Source organism: Chiloscyllium plagiosum, unplaced genomic scaffold (genome assembly GCF_037043375.1).
Source record: "Chiloscyllium plagiosum isolate Xiang-an unplaced genomic scaffold, Cpla_swu_hap1 HiC_scaffold_34, whole genome shotgun sequence".
Lineage (NCBI taxonomy): Eukaryota > Metazoa > Chordata > Chondrichthyes > Orectolobiformes > Hemiscylliidae > Chiloscyllium > Chiloscyllium plagiosum.
The window spans coordinates 49,305,924-49,322,370 of NW_028270172.1; the positions used below are offsets into that span (position 1 = coordinate 49,305,924).

Consider the following 16,447-nt stretch of genomic DNA (forward strand, 5'->3'; position numbering starts at 1 on the left):
GAGGTCAATTCCTGGAATGGTGGGACTACTTTACACTGAAAGACTGGAGCGACTGGGCTTGTATACTCTTGAGTTTAGAAGACTGAGAGGGGATCTGATTGAGACATATAAGATTATGAAAGGATTGGACACTCTGGAGGCAGGAAACATGTTTCCGCTGATGGGTGAGTGCCGAACCAGAGGACACAGCTTAAAAATACAGGGTAGACCATTTAGGACAGAGATGAGGAGAAACTTCTTCACCCAAAGAATGGTGGCTGTGTGGAAGGCTCTGCCCCAGAAGGCAGTGGAGGCCCAGTCTCTGGATTCATTTAAGAAAGAGTTGGATAGAGCTCTCAAAGATAGTGGAATCAAGGGTTATGGAGATAAGGCAGGAACAGGATACTGATTAAGGATGATCAGCCATGATCATGTTGAATGGTGGTGCAGGCTCAAGGGGCAGAATGGCCGACTCCTGCACCTATTATCTATTGATGTAATTGAGATATAGAAGATAATCAGAGGGTTAGTTAGGGTGGACAGTGAGAGCCATTTTCCTCAATGGTGATGACACGCATGAGGGGACATTGCTTTAAACTGAGGGGTGATAGATGCAGGACAGATGTCAGAGGTAGTTTCTTTACTCAGCTGTTGGGGAGTGGGACGCCCTGCCTGCAACAGTTGTAGTCTGGCCAACTTTAAGGGCATTTAAATGGTCATTGGATAAACATATGGATGAAAAAGGAATACTGTAGCATAGATGGGCTTCAGATTGGTTTCACAGGTCGGCGCAGCATGTCTGAAGGGCCTGTACTGCGCCATAATGTTCTATGTTCTAAGTCACCTCTCAACCTTCTTATTTCTAATGAAAACAGCCTCAAGTCCTTCAGCCTTTGCTCCTAAGACCTTCCCTCCATACCAGGCTCCTACATCCTTCCTATAATGTGGCAACCAGAACTGTACGCAATACTCCCAAGTGCAGCCACACCAAAGTTTTGTACAGCTGCAAAATTACCTCATGGCTCTGAAACTCAATCCATCTACCAATAAAAGCTAACACACCGTATGCGTTCTTAACAAACCTATCATCCTGGTGGCAACTTTCAGGCATCTAAGCACATGGACACCAAGATCTCTCTGCTCATCTACACTGCCAAGAATCTTATCATTAGCCCAGTATTCTGTATTCCTGTTACTCCTTCCAAAGTAAATCACCTCACACTTTTCCGCATTAAACTCAATTTGCCACCTCTGAGCCCAGCTCTGCAGCTTATCCATGTCCCTCTGTAATCTGTAACATCCTTCCACACAGTCCACAACTCCACCGACTTTAGTGTCATCTGCAAATTCACTCACCCATCCTTCAATGTCCTCATTCAGGTCATTTATAAAGATGATAAAGCAATGGCACCAAAACAGGTCCTTGCGGTGCCCCACTAATAACTGAACTCCAGGATGAACATTTCCCATCACCCACCACCTTATTTCTTAAGGTCTTATTTCAGCTGGCCAATTTCTGATCCAAACCACTAAATCACCCTCAATCCCACAGTATTTTCTGCAATAGCCTATCGTGGGAACTTTATCAAACGCTTTAATCTCGTTCAAAACCCTATTTTTGAAAAAAAATCGTTTTAAGAGAGAGCATTATAAATATATAGAAGTGACCGCCAGGTTTTTAAAAAATCACCCTGTTGTGACAGACCTCGGAACAGGAGTGACTTGAACCCGGATCTTCCGCGCCAGAAACACCTGATTCGATCTTAGACAATCCCCTTTAAGAGTTTACGCCTTCTCTCTCTCTTTTAAAGGCGTATGCATTGCTGGAGGAAGGCTGGGGAGTTACCACGGGAAGGCCATCAGTCTGAGGTGACCCTGTAATGCTTGCAGTGCCCGTTCGCGACGCTGGCTGACAGGGAGCGAGCTGGGGGAGAGTGTTGGGAGAGGCTGCTGCTGCTGCCTTTAAGGGTGCGCTCGCTCCTCTCGGCTGTCCACCGCACCGCCTCAGTCCTGGGCTGGGCGTCGCGGCAGGCAGCACTGGCGATCTCTCTTCTCCCCATACCCTGCATCCCAATGCCGGCCGCCTCGAGTAAAAGGGTTCCCCAGCAGCAGCAGCAGCAGCAACAGCAGCAGCAGCGAGCGGGCCGTACAGCCATGGCCGCCGGCGATTATTCCATCAATCTGACGGTGCAGCAAGTCTTGAGCCTGTGGGCACACGGCACCCTGCGGCATTTCACAGGTAAAAGAGGGACACAACGGAGGTTGGGGGCGGGTGGAAGGAGTGCGTTGATCCTGGTGGGGGGGGAGTCTACTGAAGTGTAGTGATTGCAGCTAGTGCTGGGGAGCCGGTCAGGGAAGCTGAGGCTGCTTAAACTCCAGGCCGCCAGGGCCAAGTGAAGACATGGGTGGGGGGGGGGAAAGGTTGCAATGAAATCCAGAGCGACAAGCCAAGGGCTGGCCAGTTCCCCGAAATCTCCGGTCCTCCAGCAGGTCGAGAGTTCCTGCACACAGCCCGAGTTGCGAGCTGTGCTGGTTACAATATGTAGCAGCTGATTTGTAACAAATTGTTTCTGGTTGTGCGACTCCCGACGCTGAGGGCCGCAATAGGCTCGAAGCTGGAGGAGAAACGAGCGTCTCGAAGCTGGCGTTACTGAGGTAGGTTACTTGAGGTTGGCCAGGTTAATATCGACATTTTTGGGATGGAACAGTACATATTGTTTCAATATCCTTTTCGCATAAGTTGGAAAATTTAAAATGATGTTCACGCCCTCGCATTAAATGGGGCGGGGCAAAAAAATCTCAACATTTTAAATTAAGTTTTATCACTTTCACAGTGGATAATGTGTTGACCAATTCTGAATAAAGAGTTAATTATATTACCCACGGAGTATGGGGTAAGGAAATGAGATACTGCGACATGAATTATATATTAAGCTACCAATCTGCCAGTGGGATTGTTCTTTGTCCCCGGCAAATGATAATATCACATGCAATACTAGTCACATTGACTACTATAATGAAATGCCATTTAACAATCACTTGCAGTGTGCTTTAAGATGGGACAGACAAAGAGGTGGTGTTGTTGTTCATGGTTATGAGGTATTGTTTTGGGGGAGGTGGGTGTACACTTTGTTTCAAGGCCTGAAGAACAATTGCTTTCTTGCAGTAACTTTCATTGTAAGTTTACCTTGAACTTTTTTTAGAATTTCGTTTTTGTATATGAAGAAGGGGGAAGGTGGTTTGAAAATCTACTTTGCTTTCAGATTAAAGAAAGGAGCAATTTGATTATGTGCATTCCAATTCATAGTTAAATGGAAATTCAGATTGGTTATTATGAGAAATCAACATCTTCATTGTGCATGTCATAAAGTCATCGTAGAATCCCTAAAGTGTGCAAACAGGCCATTCACCCCTACACGTCCACACCAACCCTCCAAAGAGTGACCTGTGCAAGCCCATTTCCCTACCCTATTACATTTACCTGTAACTAATGCACCTAACCAATGCATCCCTGAACATTATGGGCAGTTTTATCATGGCCAGTTCACCTAATCTGCACATTTTTAGATTGTGGGAGGAAACCAGATAACCTGGAGGAAACCCACACAGACACTGGGAGAATGTCTGAACTCCACACAGGTAGTCACCCGAGACTGGAATCTAATTCGGGACCCTGGCAATGTGAGGTGCAATGCTAACCACTGAGCCACTGTGCTGCCCTGTGAGTCAACTCCTGGAATAGTTTGTGCAGGTTTGGTCATGTTACTTAAGCAGCTAAATACCTACAATACTAGCAGTATAACAAGGTAAAAACAATGACTGCAGATGCTGGAAACCTGATTCTGGATTAGTGGTTCTGGAAGAGCACAGCAGTTCAGGCAGCATCCAAGGAGCAGCGAAATCGACGTTTCAAGCAAAAGCCCTTCATCAGGAATAAAGGCAGGGAGCCTGAAGCGTGGAGAGATAAGCTGGTGGGGGTGGGGAGAGAGTAGCATAGAGTACAATAGGTCAGTGGAGGAGGGGATGAAGGTGATAGGTCAGGGAGGAGATGGTGGAGTGGATAGGTGGAAAAGGAGATGGGCAGGTAGGACTGGTCCAGACAAGTCATGGGGATAGTCTCCGATGCAGTCTCCTCTACATTGGGGAGACTGGGCGCCTCCTAGAGCGCTTTAGGGAACATCTCCGGGACACCTGCACCAATCAACCACACCGTCCTGTGGCCCAACATTTCAACTCCCCCTCCCACTCTGCCGAGGACATCGAGGTCCTGGGCCTCCTTCACCGCCGCTCCTTCACCACCAGACGCCTGGAGGAAGAACGCCTCCTCTTCCGCCTCGGAACACTTCAACCCCAGGCATCATTGTGGACTTCAACAGTTTCCTCATTTCCCCTTCCCCCACCTCACCCTAGTTCCAAACTTCCAGCTTTTGCCTGAAACGTCAATTTCGCTGCTCATGGCAGTATAACAATGCTATTTCCTGGAATTTTGCCATGAGGAGTGGCACATGGTTAGCTTGAAGTAGGAGACCAGAGGGTGGTGGCAACAGGATGCATTTTTTTTGGACTGGAAGCCTGTGACCGACAAGGATTGGTGTTAGTTACACTTTTTTTTTTTGTTTTTTTTTATATAATTTGGATGTAAACAGAGGAGGAATGGTTAGTACGTGTGTAGATGACATCAAAATTGGTGTAATGGATAGTGATCTCTGAGTACAGTAGGACCTTGATCTGCTGGGCTTGAGTCTGCTTCCATGCTGCACAACGCTGATTCTGTGACTCTGAGTGATTGCTAAAACTGCGCTGGTATTTTTTAGAGTTCAGAAGAATGAGAAATGATTTCATTTTGAAGCATACAAAATCCTTAAACAACTCAACAGAATAGATGCAGTGATATTCCTGTTGGGGAAAATAGAACCAAGTTGGAGCACTCTTTCAGAGTAAGAGGCAATTTCGGCCTAAAATGAGGAGAAATTTCTTCACTTTTTAGAATGGTGAATCTTTGGAATTCTTTATCCTGGGACACAAGTAGGATCTTAGTCATTTTGAATATTTATGATCACGATCAAAGATATGGGGTAAGTGCAGGAGAAGTGTTGAAGCAGAATCGCAGCCAAAATCCTGTTGTTCGGCAGAGCAGGTTTTAGCAACTGAATGGCCTACTTCTGCTCCAAAGTCCTTTTTTAATCTTTAAATATTTGCATACTGAATTTATTCTTTTAAAAATATATGAACAGTAGAGTACAGATGTTGTTTTGACCACTTGAGTATTTTAATTCCTTTTGTTAATGGATTGAATTGATATTTAAGTAAATATCCCAGTAACTGTATTTTCATGTGTTATGGATACATATTGTACTTTGCACTAAAATGTAGTGGATTGTCTCTAGTTAGTCAGCCATTGTTATTGGACAATGTGTCAGAGCACTGTATTGCCATCTAAGACAAAGCAATCCACTTAATCAGCAACCCATCCATCTCTGTGAATATTTACTGCTTCTATTACTGACACATAGTGGCAGCAGGATGCACCATAGTAATTCATCACGGCTCCTTCATTTGCATCTTCCAAACTCATGCCCATTACCACCGAGAGCCACAAGGACAGTGGCTACGTGGGAACACTGCCACCATGTTTCCCTCCAAACCACGCAATCCTGATTTTATAATATTGCTCTGTTTCTGGGTTAAAAACCAAATCCTTCCAATCTTATTGAAGGTGTAATTGCACCCAGTGGACTCTGGCAGTTCAAGAAGGAAACTCGCCACCACCTTCTCCAGGCATTTGGGGATCGGCAGTAAATGATAGCGTCTCCAGAAAAGTCCACGTTTTGTGAACTATTTTATGATAGTAGGCATGATATTATGGCAGTCATGCCTTAAGTAGCCTGGGTCTAAGGTCTGGAAATCCCTCCCTCCTTATGCTCCTGTGTCTCCCCTGAAACCTTGCTCCAGGCCACTACCTGTCCTAATATATGATCCTCTTGTGTACTGGGGGCAAGTTTTTTTTTTGTTTTTTCTTCTTTTGAAGATCCATGGAATTCTTTTAAGTTCAAGACCCTGTATTGAGGGATGAGAATTTGTTCAAAGATACAGGAGTTGAAGTCAATAAGATTCCATCTCAGAGGTCAAAATGCATTGCTGTTTTGTGAAATGCTGCAGAATTTATCCTGTCTTCAATTTTTTTTTGCCCATACCTTAATGAGCATCCTGAATTTGCTCTCTGGGTACAATTTGCATGGTTAAAACCAGACCTATTAGTAGAGAGTTATTTTACTGACTGGATACTGCACTTTCCATAGCATGAATAGAGCACATGCTGGCAAAAACCACAACAGCATCATTTTTGGGGAGGGGTTGTACTAAATATTGTTATAATGAGAAGATACAGTGAAATCTTCATTTTTTTTTAAAAGCAGCTTGATCACATTTCTGATACTGATCAGTACCAGCTTTATCTTGCAGGATTTTATATGATAAATTGCAGCTTGTTTTGTTTCCACACAATGCCTTGATAGGACCGTCACAACATTGTGCTTTTCCGTTGTACAATAAAGCTGCTCACAGTCCTAGTGCTGATATCTCATTAGATTTGGTCATCAAAAGCAAGTGTGTTTTGTTGATTTTTCATACTTAACCCAGCTCCCCTTTATGATAGCAACCATCCCTTTTTAAAGTACTATTTTTGTATAAAAAAAATTAGGACAACTTAAACTAAAGATCCACAATTCAATGACTTCATATTCTTTGATGAACCCTTTGTTTTCAAGCTTAAATAATTTCTCGCAAAAGGACTGCATTAAAGAGATAATAAACTGATTTTTATTGTTCAACTTGCATTTATACTACTTTTAATGTAGAAAAATGTTCCAAAGTGTTCAACTAGGTATCAAAGAAATGGAGATTCAGCAAAATGAGGCATTGAGGGTAACCGTTAGCTTGACTTCCATTTTAATTTTCACAGATGTGACTGTTATGGAAAAATTGGATCGTAGCTTAACCACTTTTTTAAAAAAACTATTTTGTTTTGGTCCTGTTTGCAGTCAGGTAAAGTAACTTCTTTAAATAAATATTACAAATATAAACATTTTTAAAAGCAGACATATTTTTATCAGCATTCAGTTACACAAAAGTGATAAGATTATTTTTTTAAATAAGCAGAAGAGAACTTTGTAACTCAGTTGTGTCCATAAATTGTAGCATTGATTTTGTGAAAGTTTAATAAGTGAATGATAGGGTATTGAATTTATTGTCATATGTACCGAGGGACAGAGAAAAGCTTTGTCTTGTGAGCAATACAGGCCGATCATAGTTCAGTAGCGTAGATGGTAAATAATAGGTAAACAAAAAGAGGTACAGGCGAATGTTAAGAGTTTGAGAGTCCATTCGGTATTCTAAAAACTGTTACGAAACTGGCTGGTGTGTGTGTTCAGGCTTTTCTACCTTCTCCCTGATGGTAGAGGTTGTAGAAAAACATTGCCAGGATGGATCTTTCAGAATGCTGGCGGCTTTTCCTTCACGGTGGGCCTGGTAGTTGGATTCTATAGATGGGAGGTTGGTCTTTTTGATTGGCCACACAAATACACTCAATGCCAGCAAAACCATGGAATGTATTATTGACTTCCGGCAGGATGTTACTGAGTTCGCCACTCTCTGTAACTGTCTCCGATCTTGAATGGTACAGTTGCCATACCAGGTAGTGATACATCCAGACAGAATGCTGTCTGGCATACCTATAAAACTTGGCAAGGTTATTTGCCATCATGCCAAATTTCCTCAGCTGCCTGAGGAAGAAGAGACGTTGGGCCTTTGTAACCAGTGTGTCCACATGAACAGTCCAAGAAAGCTTGTTGTGGATGACCACTCCCAGGAGTTTGACACAGTTCACTCATTCCACTTCTGTGCTGTTAATGTTTTGGGGGGGGGGGGGGCATGAGTAACATCCTGCTGGAAGTCAATAGTACATTCCATGGTTTTGCTGGCGTTGAGTATTTGTGTGGAATATACAAATGTTCTAGACTCAATTTCTAGAGCCAATTACTCATGATCAGATCAATTAAGTATGGTTACCTTTGTACCCATCCAGATGGTTCTGTGTAGAGACCTTGCACGTGCATTAAAGTCATTTTGGAACGAAGTTGCTTTTAAGGTAGGAGAAGTGAAAAGAATTCAACCTTAATAAGGAATATTTAAACATCTCCACTTCCTGGGAATTCTTTAAATTTAAAGACCACCCAAAAAGGCTATTTGGCTCATTTGAATCTGCACTGGCTCTTACAAAGAGCAATCCAGTTAGTCCCAGACTTCTGCTCTTTTGTTTTTCCATTTTGTCTTTCCTTTTGGAAAATATTTAACTAGATTGAAGTGCAAGTGATAAATGGGGAAAGTTACAAAGGAAGGTTTCCTTAACAGTCATATCGAATTATGACACATAGAGTTCTAAGTACTATGTATTTTTGGCAGGACTGAATGTATTAGCTACTGTAAAGTGCACTGTTTAAATAAACACATACTTTGAATTATACTTTATCATCACAATTATATTCCTTTTAAGTAAGCACTCCTTTTCATTGCTCACAACATAAGATCATCAGTACTTCAACATATTAGACCTAAAATTGGCAGATGTAGGGCTAGAGATTACGGCAGTGGCAACAATGTTAATTTGACTTCTTTGCTCACTATTAACATTAATCTTCTCCAAATTGACAGTATATAATCAAGTAGCAATGAACTTAATGTTGCATCTGAGACCACCTGAATAATGTGCTAAGTGGTCTATCTTGTCCATACTTATTTCTTTAATTTGGAGGAGCTGGTGTTGGGCTGGGGTGGACAAAGTTTAAAAATCACAACACCAGGTTATAGTCCAACAGGTTTATTTGGAGGCACTAGCTTTTGAAGCGCTGCTTCTTCATCAGGTGGTTGTCGAGCAGGATCATAAGACACAATTTATAGCAAAAAATTAGTGTCATGCAGCTGAAATGATATTGAACAAACCTAGATTAAGTCTTTCATCTTTTAGAATCATGCTTCTTGGACAAGACCTTCCCTACGCCTCCACTTCTCACCTTTAACCAACCACCAAACCTTAAACAGATCATTGTTCACAGCAAACTGCCCAGCCTTCAGCATAACATCAACCACAACACCAGCACTGCTGCCTCACAGCTCCAGAGACCTGGGTTCAATTCCCGCCTCCAGGCGACTGACTGTGTGGAGTTTGCACATTCTCCCTGTGTCTGCGTGGGTTTCCTCCGGGTGCTCTGGTTTCCTCCCACAGTCCAAAGGTGTGCAGGTCAGGTGAATTGGCCATGCTAAATTGCCCGTAGTGTGAGGTAAAGGGTAAATGTAGGGGGTATGGGTGGGTTACGCTTTGGTGGGGCGGTGTGGACTTGTTGGGCCGAAGGGCCTGTTTCCACACTGTAAGTAATCTAATCTAATCTAAACAACCCTATCATGGGAACCACTGCAAGAAACGTCAGTGTCGACACAGATACCACCATTACATGTGGAAACACCACCCACCATGTACATGGCAGGTATTCATGTGACTTGGCCAACGTTGTCTGTCTCATACGCTGCAGGCAAGGATGCCCTGAGGATGCCATAGTACATTGGTGAGACCAAGCAGAGGCTACGGCAACGGATGAATGCCGCACAAAGACACAAGAGTGTTTTCTCCCAGTTGGAGAACACTTCCAGTGGTCAGGGGCATTCGACCTTTGGGTGACCATCCTCCAAGGCAGACTTTGGCCCAGGCAACAATGCAGAGTGGCCAGGAAGAGGTTCGGTACCAGTGGGAATGGCCTCAACTGGGACCTTGGATTCATGTCATACAACAGGTGCTCTCTCGCGCTTTCTCTCCATGCACTGAGGCAAACACTCACACGCACCTTCTCACAGGCCTATAGTTTATGGGGTGAGTTTATATTTGCATATACATTCTATTTTGCTCAAAAATGCATAACATACGTACAGTCATTCCGTGTGATATCACGTAAATTCCACTTTAGAGATGGAACCAGTCTGACTCAAGACTGGGATACAGACTGACTTTAGCCTCACACCTTTTGATGCATTGTCTGAGCTTAGATGGTACCTTTTGTTATAAAACCTGAAGCTATCTCAAGAATGTGACTTAAATGAAGTTCTGGTATTTATATATTAAAGAACCGAAACTAGTAAACCTTTTCTAAAAGATGAAAGACTTAATCTAGGTTTGTTCAGTATATCATTTCAGCTGCATGACACTGTAATCTTTTGCTATAAATTCTCTTATGGTCCTGCTTCACAACTACCTGATGAAGAAGCAGCTTTTTGAAAGCTAGTGCCTTCAAATAAACCTGTTGGACTATAACCTGTTGTTTTTTTTTGTACTTTGTTTAGTGAATATAAAGAAACAAAAAAACCCGATGACAGGGATGCTCTGAATGGTCTTGTGGTGCAGGGATAGTGTCCCTGCCACTGGACTGGAACATCTCTTAATGGACAGAATTAACTAAGTCATATCTGCCTAGCGTGTTCGACTTTGATCAAGTTAGACTATGAACTGAATATATTAACTTTCAAAAGGCTTTCAACAAAGTGCAAGTTGGAATATTTGTTGAGCTGACCAATTAAAATCAGAGCCCATGGAATTGGAGGAAATGTCTGAATACAGGATGGGATCAGTGGCAGAATGTGAGGGGTGGTCAGAGTTTGTTTCAGATTTGGGGGTAGTTACATTCTTCCAAGTTTTGGTTTTGGGTCCATTATTCTACTTTTTTTTTCAATTTTTTTTATATAAATGACAGATTTTCATGTAGGGAGTAGCACTATAAAGTTTATGGATGTAATGAAACTTGTCAAAGTAGCAGCAAGTGAGGAAAATGGTATTGATTTGATTTATTATCATGTGTACCAACTACAGTGAAAAGCTTTGTTTGCAAGAAGTACAGGCAGATTATAGTAAGCAAGGACACACAAATCATAAGGATGGGAAAAATAACTTGGACAAAGTAGGGCATACAGGTTACACCGCAGAGTATGTGCGCTAGGCAGGATTACATTCACAAGGTTGGCATTATTTGAAGTTGGAGAGTTCATTCATCAGTCTAACAATGGCAGGGAAGAAGCTGTTCCTGAACCTACTGGTACATGTGTACAAGCTTCTGTATCTTCCACCAGATGGAGGAGATTGTGGGAGAGCATTGATGAGATGGGAAAGTCTGCAGCCTTTCCATAGCAACAAGACGTCTAAATGGAGTCCATAGATAAGTGTTTTTACCTCGTTGATTTTAACCCTACTGCGAATCCTCTTACAAGGATGCCTGCCTTGAAGTTTTCCTCCTCTCTCTACAAGAATCTCAGGGAGTCTCTCTCCCACTGCAACTCCCAGGTCATTTCCTCTGCCCTGAAGCTCTTCAACCATGTCCTGAAACAAACTCGCTACTACAGCCACATTTGCTTCCTCAGTGCCTGCCTCCGTAACCACCTCATCCCACACAGACTCCGGACCACCTTTAAACCAGCAGAGTTCGGACCCGAACAGGACAAACAGTACAGATTACAGATTCAAAAACACCAGCAACAGTTCTCCTTCAAGATCCTCCGCTCCACGCTCGCAGCAATGCGCCGGCACCTAACCTCTCTACAGTCATCCCTGCCTCAGCTGAGGGCCACACTCTCTCAGAATTGCAAAGGACCCACTCTGTACTACATCCTCAGGAGAATCCATACTCTCAACAAACAGTATTTCAATTCCATCTCAAACATCAAAAACTGTAAGTACAACAAACTTTTATCTACCCACCTCCATAACCAGCGCTCCTCGAACATTCCAGAAGATTCCCCTGGCCTCGGAAACACCATTAGCCATGCGGCTGATGCAGCTACCACCCCCACGCTGATTGATGATGTCACTTCTGCCCCCATCATGGCCACTCCCACAGCCACTTCCGGCCCTCACATCATCGCCGATGCCACACGCACAGTGACTTCCGGCACCCCTACTGCCGTGTCTGCCACCACTTCCGACCCCACCAGCGCCACTCACCTGCATTCTGCTGACACGCCCCCCACAGACCCCACTGTCACTATCCCCACCCCCCAGAACCCCGAGGGGAACACTACCCCTGCTCATGACTCCACCCCCATTCCCCCCCACCATCACACCCACTCCAGGTACTGGCTCCGACCCCACACCAGCTCCCAGCCCTGCCGAGTTTTCACCAGACCTCCCCCTCACTGAGGACGAACGATCAGTCCTCAGCAAAGGACTCACCTTCGTCCCCCCCCTCCGTCCACGCATCAATGAATTTAATACACGCCGTGACGTCGAACACTTCTTCCGTCGCCTCCGCCTCCGAGCTTACTTTCACAATCCGGATTCCCGCCAACCTTCCGAGGACCCCTTTGCCCACCTCCAACACACTGCATCCACCTGGACCCCCAGCACTGGCCTATTACCTGCCCTCGACCTCTTCATTTCCAACTGCCGCCGGGACATTAACCGCCTCAACATGTCGACCCCCCCCCTCCCCCACTCCAACCTCTCTCCCTCACAACGCGCAGCCCTCCAATCCCTCTGCTCCAATCCTGACCTCACCATCAAGCCAGCGGACAAAGGGGGCGCAGTGGTAGTCTGGCGCACTGACCTCTACATCGCTGAAGCCAAACACCAACTCGAGGACACCTCTTTCTACCGCCCCCTTGACCATGACCCCACCCCCCATCACCAAACCATCATCTCCCAGACCATACAGAACCTCATCACCTCAGGAGATCTCCCACCCACAGCTTCCAACCTCATAGTCCGGGAACCCCGTACTGCCCGGTTCTACCTCCTTCCCAAGATCCACAAGCCTGACCACCCTGGCCGACCCATTGTCTCAGCATGCTCCTGCCCCACTGAACTCATCTCTACCTACCCCGACACTGTCCTATCCCCCCTAGTCCAGGAACTCCCCACATACGTTCGAGACACCACCCACGCCCTCCACCTCCTCCACGACTTCCGTTTCCCCGGCCCCCAATGCCTCATCTTCACCGTGGATATCCAATCCCTCTACACCTCCATCCGCCATGACCAGGGCCTCCAAGCCCTCCGTTTTTTCCTCTCCAGACGTTCCCAACAGTACCCCTCCACCGACACTCTCATTCGTTTGGCCGAACTGATCCTCACCCTTAACAATTTCTCCTTTGAATCCTCCCACTTCCTCCAGACCAAAGGGGTAGCCATGGGCACACGTATGGGCCCCAGCTATGCCTGTCTCTTTGTTGGCTACGTAGAGCAGTTGATCTTCCGTAATTACACCGGCACCACTCCCCACCTCTTCCTCCGCTACATTGATGATGACTGCATTGGCGCCACCTCGTGCTCCCACGAGGAGGTTGAGCAATTCATCAACTTCACCAACACATCCCACCCTGACCTTAAATTTACCTGGACCATCTCTGACACCTCCCTCCCCTTCCTGGACCTCTCCATCTCCATTAGTGACGACCGACTTGACACTGACATTTTTTACAAACCCACCGATTCCCACAGCTACCTGGATTACACCTCTTCCCACCCTACCTCTTGCAAAAATGCCATCCCGTATTCCCAATTCCTCCGCCGTATCTGCTCCCAGGAGGAGCAGTTCCACCATAGAACACACCATATGGCCTCCTTCTTTAGAGACCGCAATTTCCCTTCCCACGTGGTTAAAGATGCCCTCCAACGCATCTCGTCCACATCCTGCACCTCTGCCCTCAGACCCAACCCCTCCTAGTTTCTAACCTCCAGCAACACGATCCCCTTGACTTGTCCGGACTTGTCCGACCTGCCCAGCTCCTTTTCCACCTATCCACTCCACCCTCTCCTCCCTGACCTATCACCTTCATCTCCTCCCCCACTGACCTATTGTACTCTATGCTACTCTATCCCCACCCCCACCCTCCTCTAGCTTATCTCTCCACGCTTCAGGCTCTCTGCCTTTATTCCTGATGAAGGGCTTTTGCCCGAACGTCGATTTTTGAAGCTTTTCGGATGCTGCCTGAATTGCTGTGCTCTTCCAGCACCACTGATCCAGAATCCATAGATAAGAGGTTGGCTTCCGTGGACTGTGCACACAAACTTTTGTAGCTTCTTACAGCACAGCAGTTGCAATACTAGGTTGTTATGCATCCAGATAGTATGTTTTCTGTGGTGCATCTATAAAAGTTGGTCAGGGTCTTTATGTACATGCTGAATTTCCTGAGGTAGAAGAGGTGTTGTACCTTCTTGACCATTGCATCTACATGGGAAGTCCATGTCCGGTTGGTTATTGTCACTCCTTGGAACCTAATGCTCTCAACCCCCTCAGCCTCTGCTCCTATTAATGTAGATGGGGCACGTTCTCCCTCTCTTTCTGAAGTCAATGAACAATTCTTTAGTTTTGCTGACATTGAGAGAGAGATTGTTCTCATTATACCACGTCACCACACCCGCTATCTTCTTTGTGTATGCTGATTTTTCATTATTTGATACCTGTCCTACCACAGTGGTGTTGTCAGCAAACATATAGATACCGTTCGTTTGGAATTTGGAAACCCAGTCGTGAGTGTGTAGGGAGTACAGTAGAGGGCTGAGAATGCATTCTTGGGCAGCTCCAGTGATGTGTTATCATGGAGGAGGTGTGGTTTTCTACCAGATGGGGTGGTGATATGGTGGGATGGGTGGGAGCAAAGCAGCTCATTCCTGTGGAGAGGTGATAAGTGATGCACTTTGGGAAGGCTGTGATGGAAAGACAGCACAATTATAAATTTCTCAATTTTGAAATGTGTTGTGAAGCTGAGAGATATCTTTGTAGTCACATCGTTAAAGGTGGTAGGAATTGATGGTGATTTATTTTTTCTACAAAGTTATGAGTCAGCTATGAGAGTTCAGTCAGTACTAAACTTGAATCTGAGCCGCAAGAGTTTCTAGATTCAAGTCCCACTATGGGACTTGCGCATAAACTCAAAGCTGATATTCCAATGCAGGAATGCTGCACTGCCAGAGGTGTTGCTTTTGGATGTGATTTTTAACATCTGCACTCTCAGGTGGACATATAAGATTTAATAACACTATTTGAAGACTTACAACATTTATCTCTTAGTGAGCATCATAAACAAATGTTTGTCACCATTACTGTTGGTGAGAGTTGCTGGGCAAAATTAAACATTGCCATTTTGAAGCTTAGTCAGAAAACAATTATTGACTGCCTTGAAAAACACCACAGAAATGCTAGTCTTTTTTTGGGGGGGGGGGGGGCCCGGAGGTGCATGGTGGTTTATGAAAAAAGCATAAAAGCAAAGAGATACATTTGAATGCCATGAGACCTCCGTCTAAGCATTGTTGACAATTCTGGATGCTGTACTTATGGGAAGTTATAAACACCTTCGGTCAGAAAATGGAGGAAATTTACCAAGGCTGAAAAACTTCATTACTGATGACAGAGTAGAAACGTTGGAACTGTTCTCCTTCTACCAGAGAGGGTAATTGGACAGGTACTTCAGAAGAAGCATGAGTGTTCTTTCAAAGAACAAGCGTAGATGTAACTGACTACAGTAATTAGTCTCCTTCTGTGTTGCAGGTTTCTCTGATTTTCTTTTATTTTAAAAAAAAAACAGCCTACAGAAACCTAAATAGGAAAACCCAAAAATGGAAAGCTTGTGAGATCCATAGGTTGAAAATTCCATGTTAACTTTTGAACATGCTGTGTTGAATATGATGGCATTAAGTTACTTGCATACTCTATCAGTTTTAGCTTCTGAAAGATCTATCTAATTTGCATTTGAATGGTGAGCAATTTGTTTGTGAACAGCTTTTATATCTATTGTCTCGTTTCACCAACAGAAATGTGACACACAAATATTGTGAAGAAAGTTTTAAAAATAATCCTTTTTTAAAAATATGAACAGTTCACTACCCATTGTTGTGAAGTACTAGAGCTTCACTATTTCCAGAATAGACTCCGAGCATTCAGGCTCCGAATACGGTCACGACTCACCACCAAATTCATTGCATTAATTTCCAGACTTTAAATGACTGGTGGGAATATTTCATAGTAACATTGCAAATCTTGCATTATTGTCACTGAATTCAACGGGGAGCCTGACATTGAAAACAAACACTTCGTTGCTCCGCTTTGGTGAGGCTTTTGGCAGAACAGTTTGTTATCCAACTGTTAAGTTCCCTTTTACTCTTGAGGTTCTTACACACCTTGATGAAACTGCAACACACCAACTTCTGTGAACAAGCAACCAAATTTATTAGGCACAGTACAGTACAAGCTTTCTGGAGGAACCTTTAACACACACCTCGCAGAGCTTTATAGGGTCATGGTAAAAGCTCTGTGAACAGTTAGTTTATTAAAGCTTGTACAAGCTAGGTGACCACCCCACCTTGCAGCTGTGCAAGGTTGAGTCAAAGTGAGGCTCTGAACAAAGAAAGCACATCCCCTTTATACAGGTCGGTTGGCTA

At 44.5% G+C, this 16,447-nt stretch overlaps 1 protein-coding gene across 1 annotated transcript in view; it reads left to right on the forward strand.

Annotated features, from left to right (window-relative positions):
- Positions 1 to 1,812: 1,812 nt before the first annotated feature.
- The window catches only part of tmem170b (transmembrane protein 170B), a 76,190-nt gene continuing 61,555 nt past the window's right edge, over positions 1,813 to 16,447 (forward strand). The window contains exon 1 of the mRNA XM_043719032.2: positions 1,813 to 2,218. Within this exon, the coding sequence (XP_043574967.2) occupies positions 2,053 to 2,218 (166 nt within the window). The 5' untranslated portion in view covers positions 1,813 to 2,052. The remainder of the gene's footprint in view (positions 2,219 to 16,447) is intronic.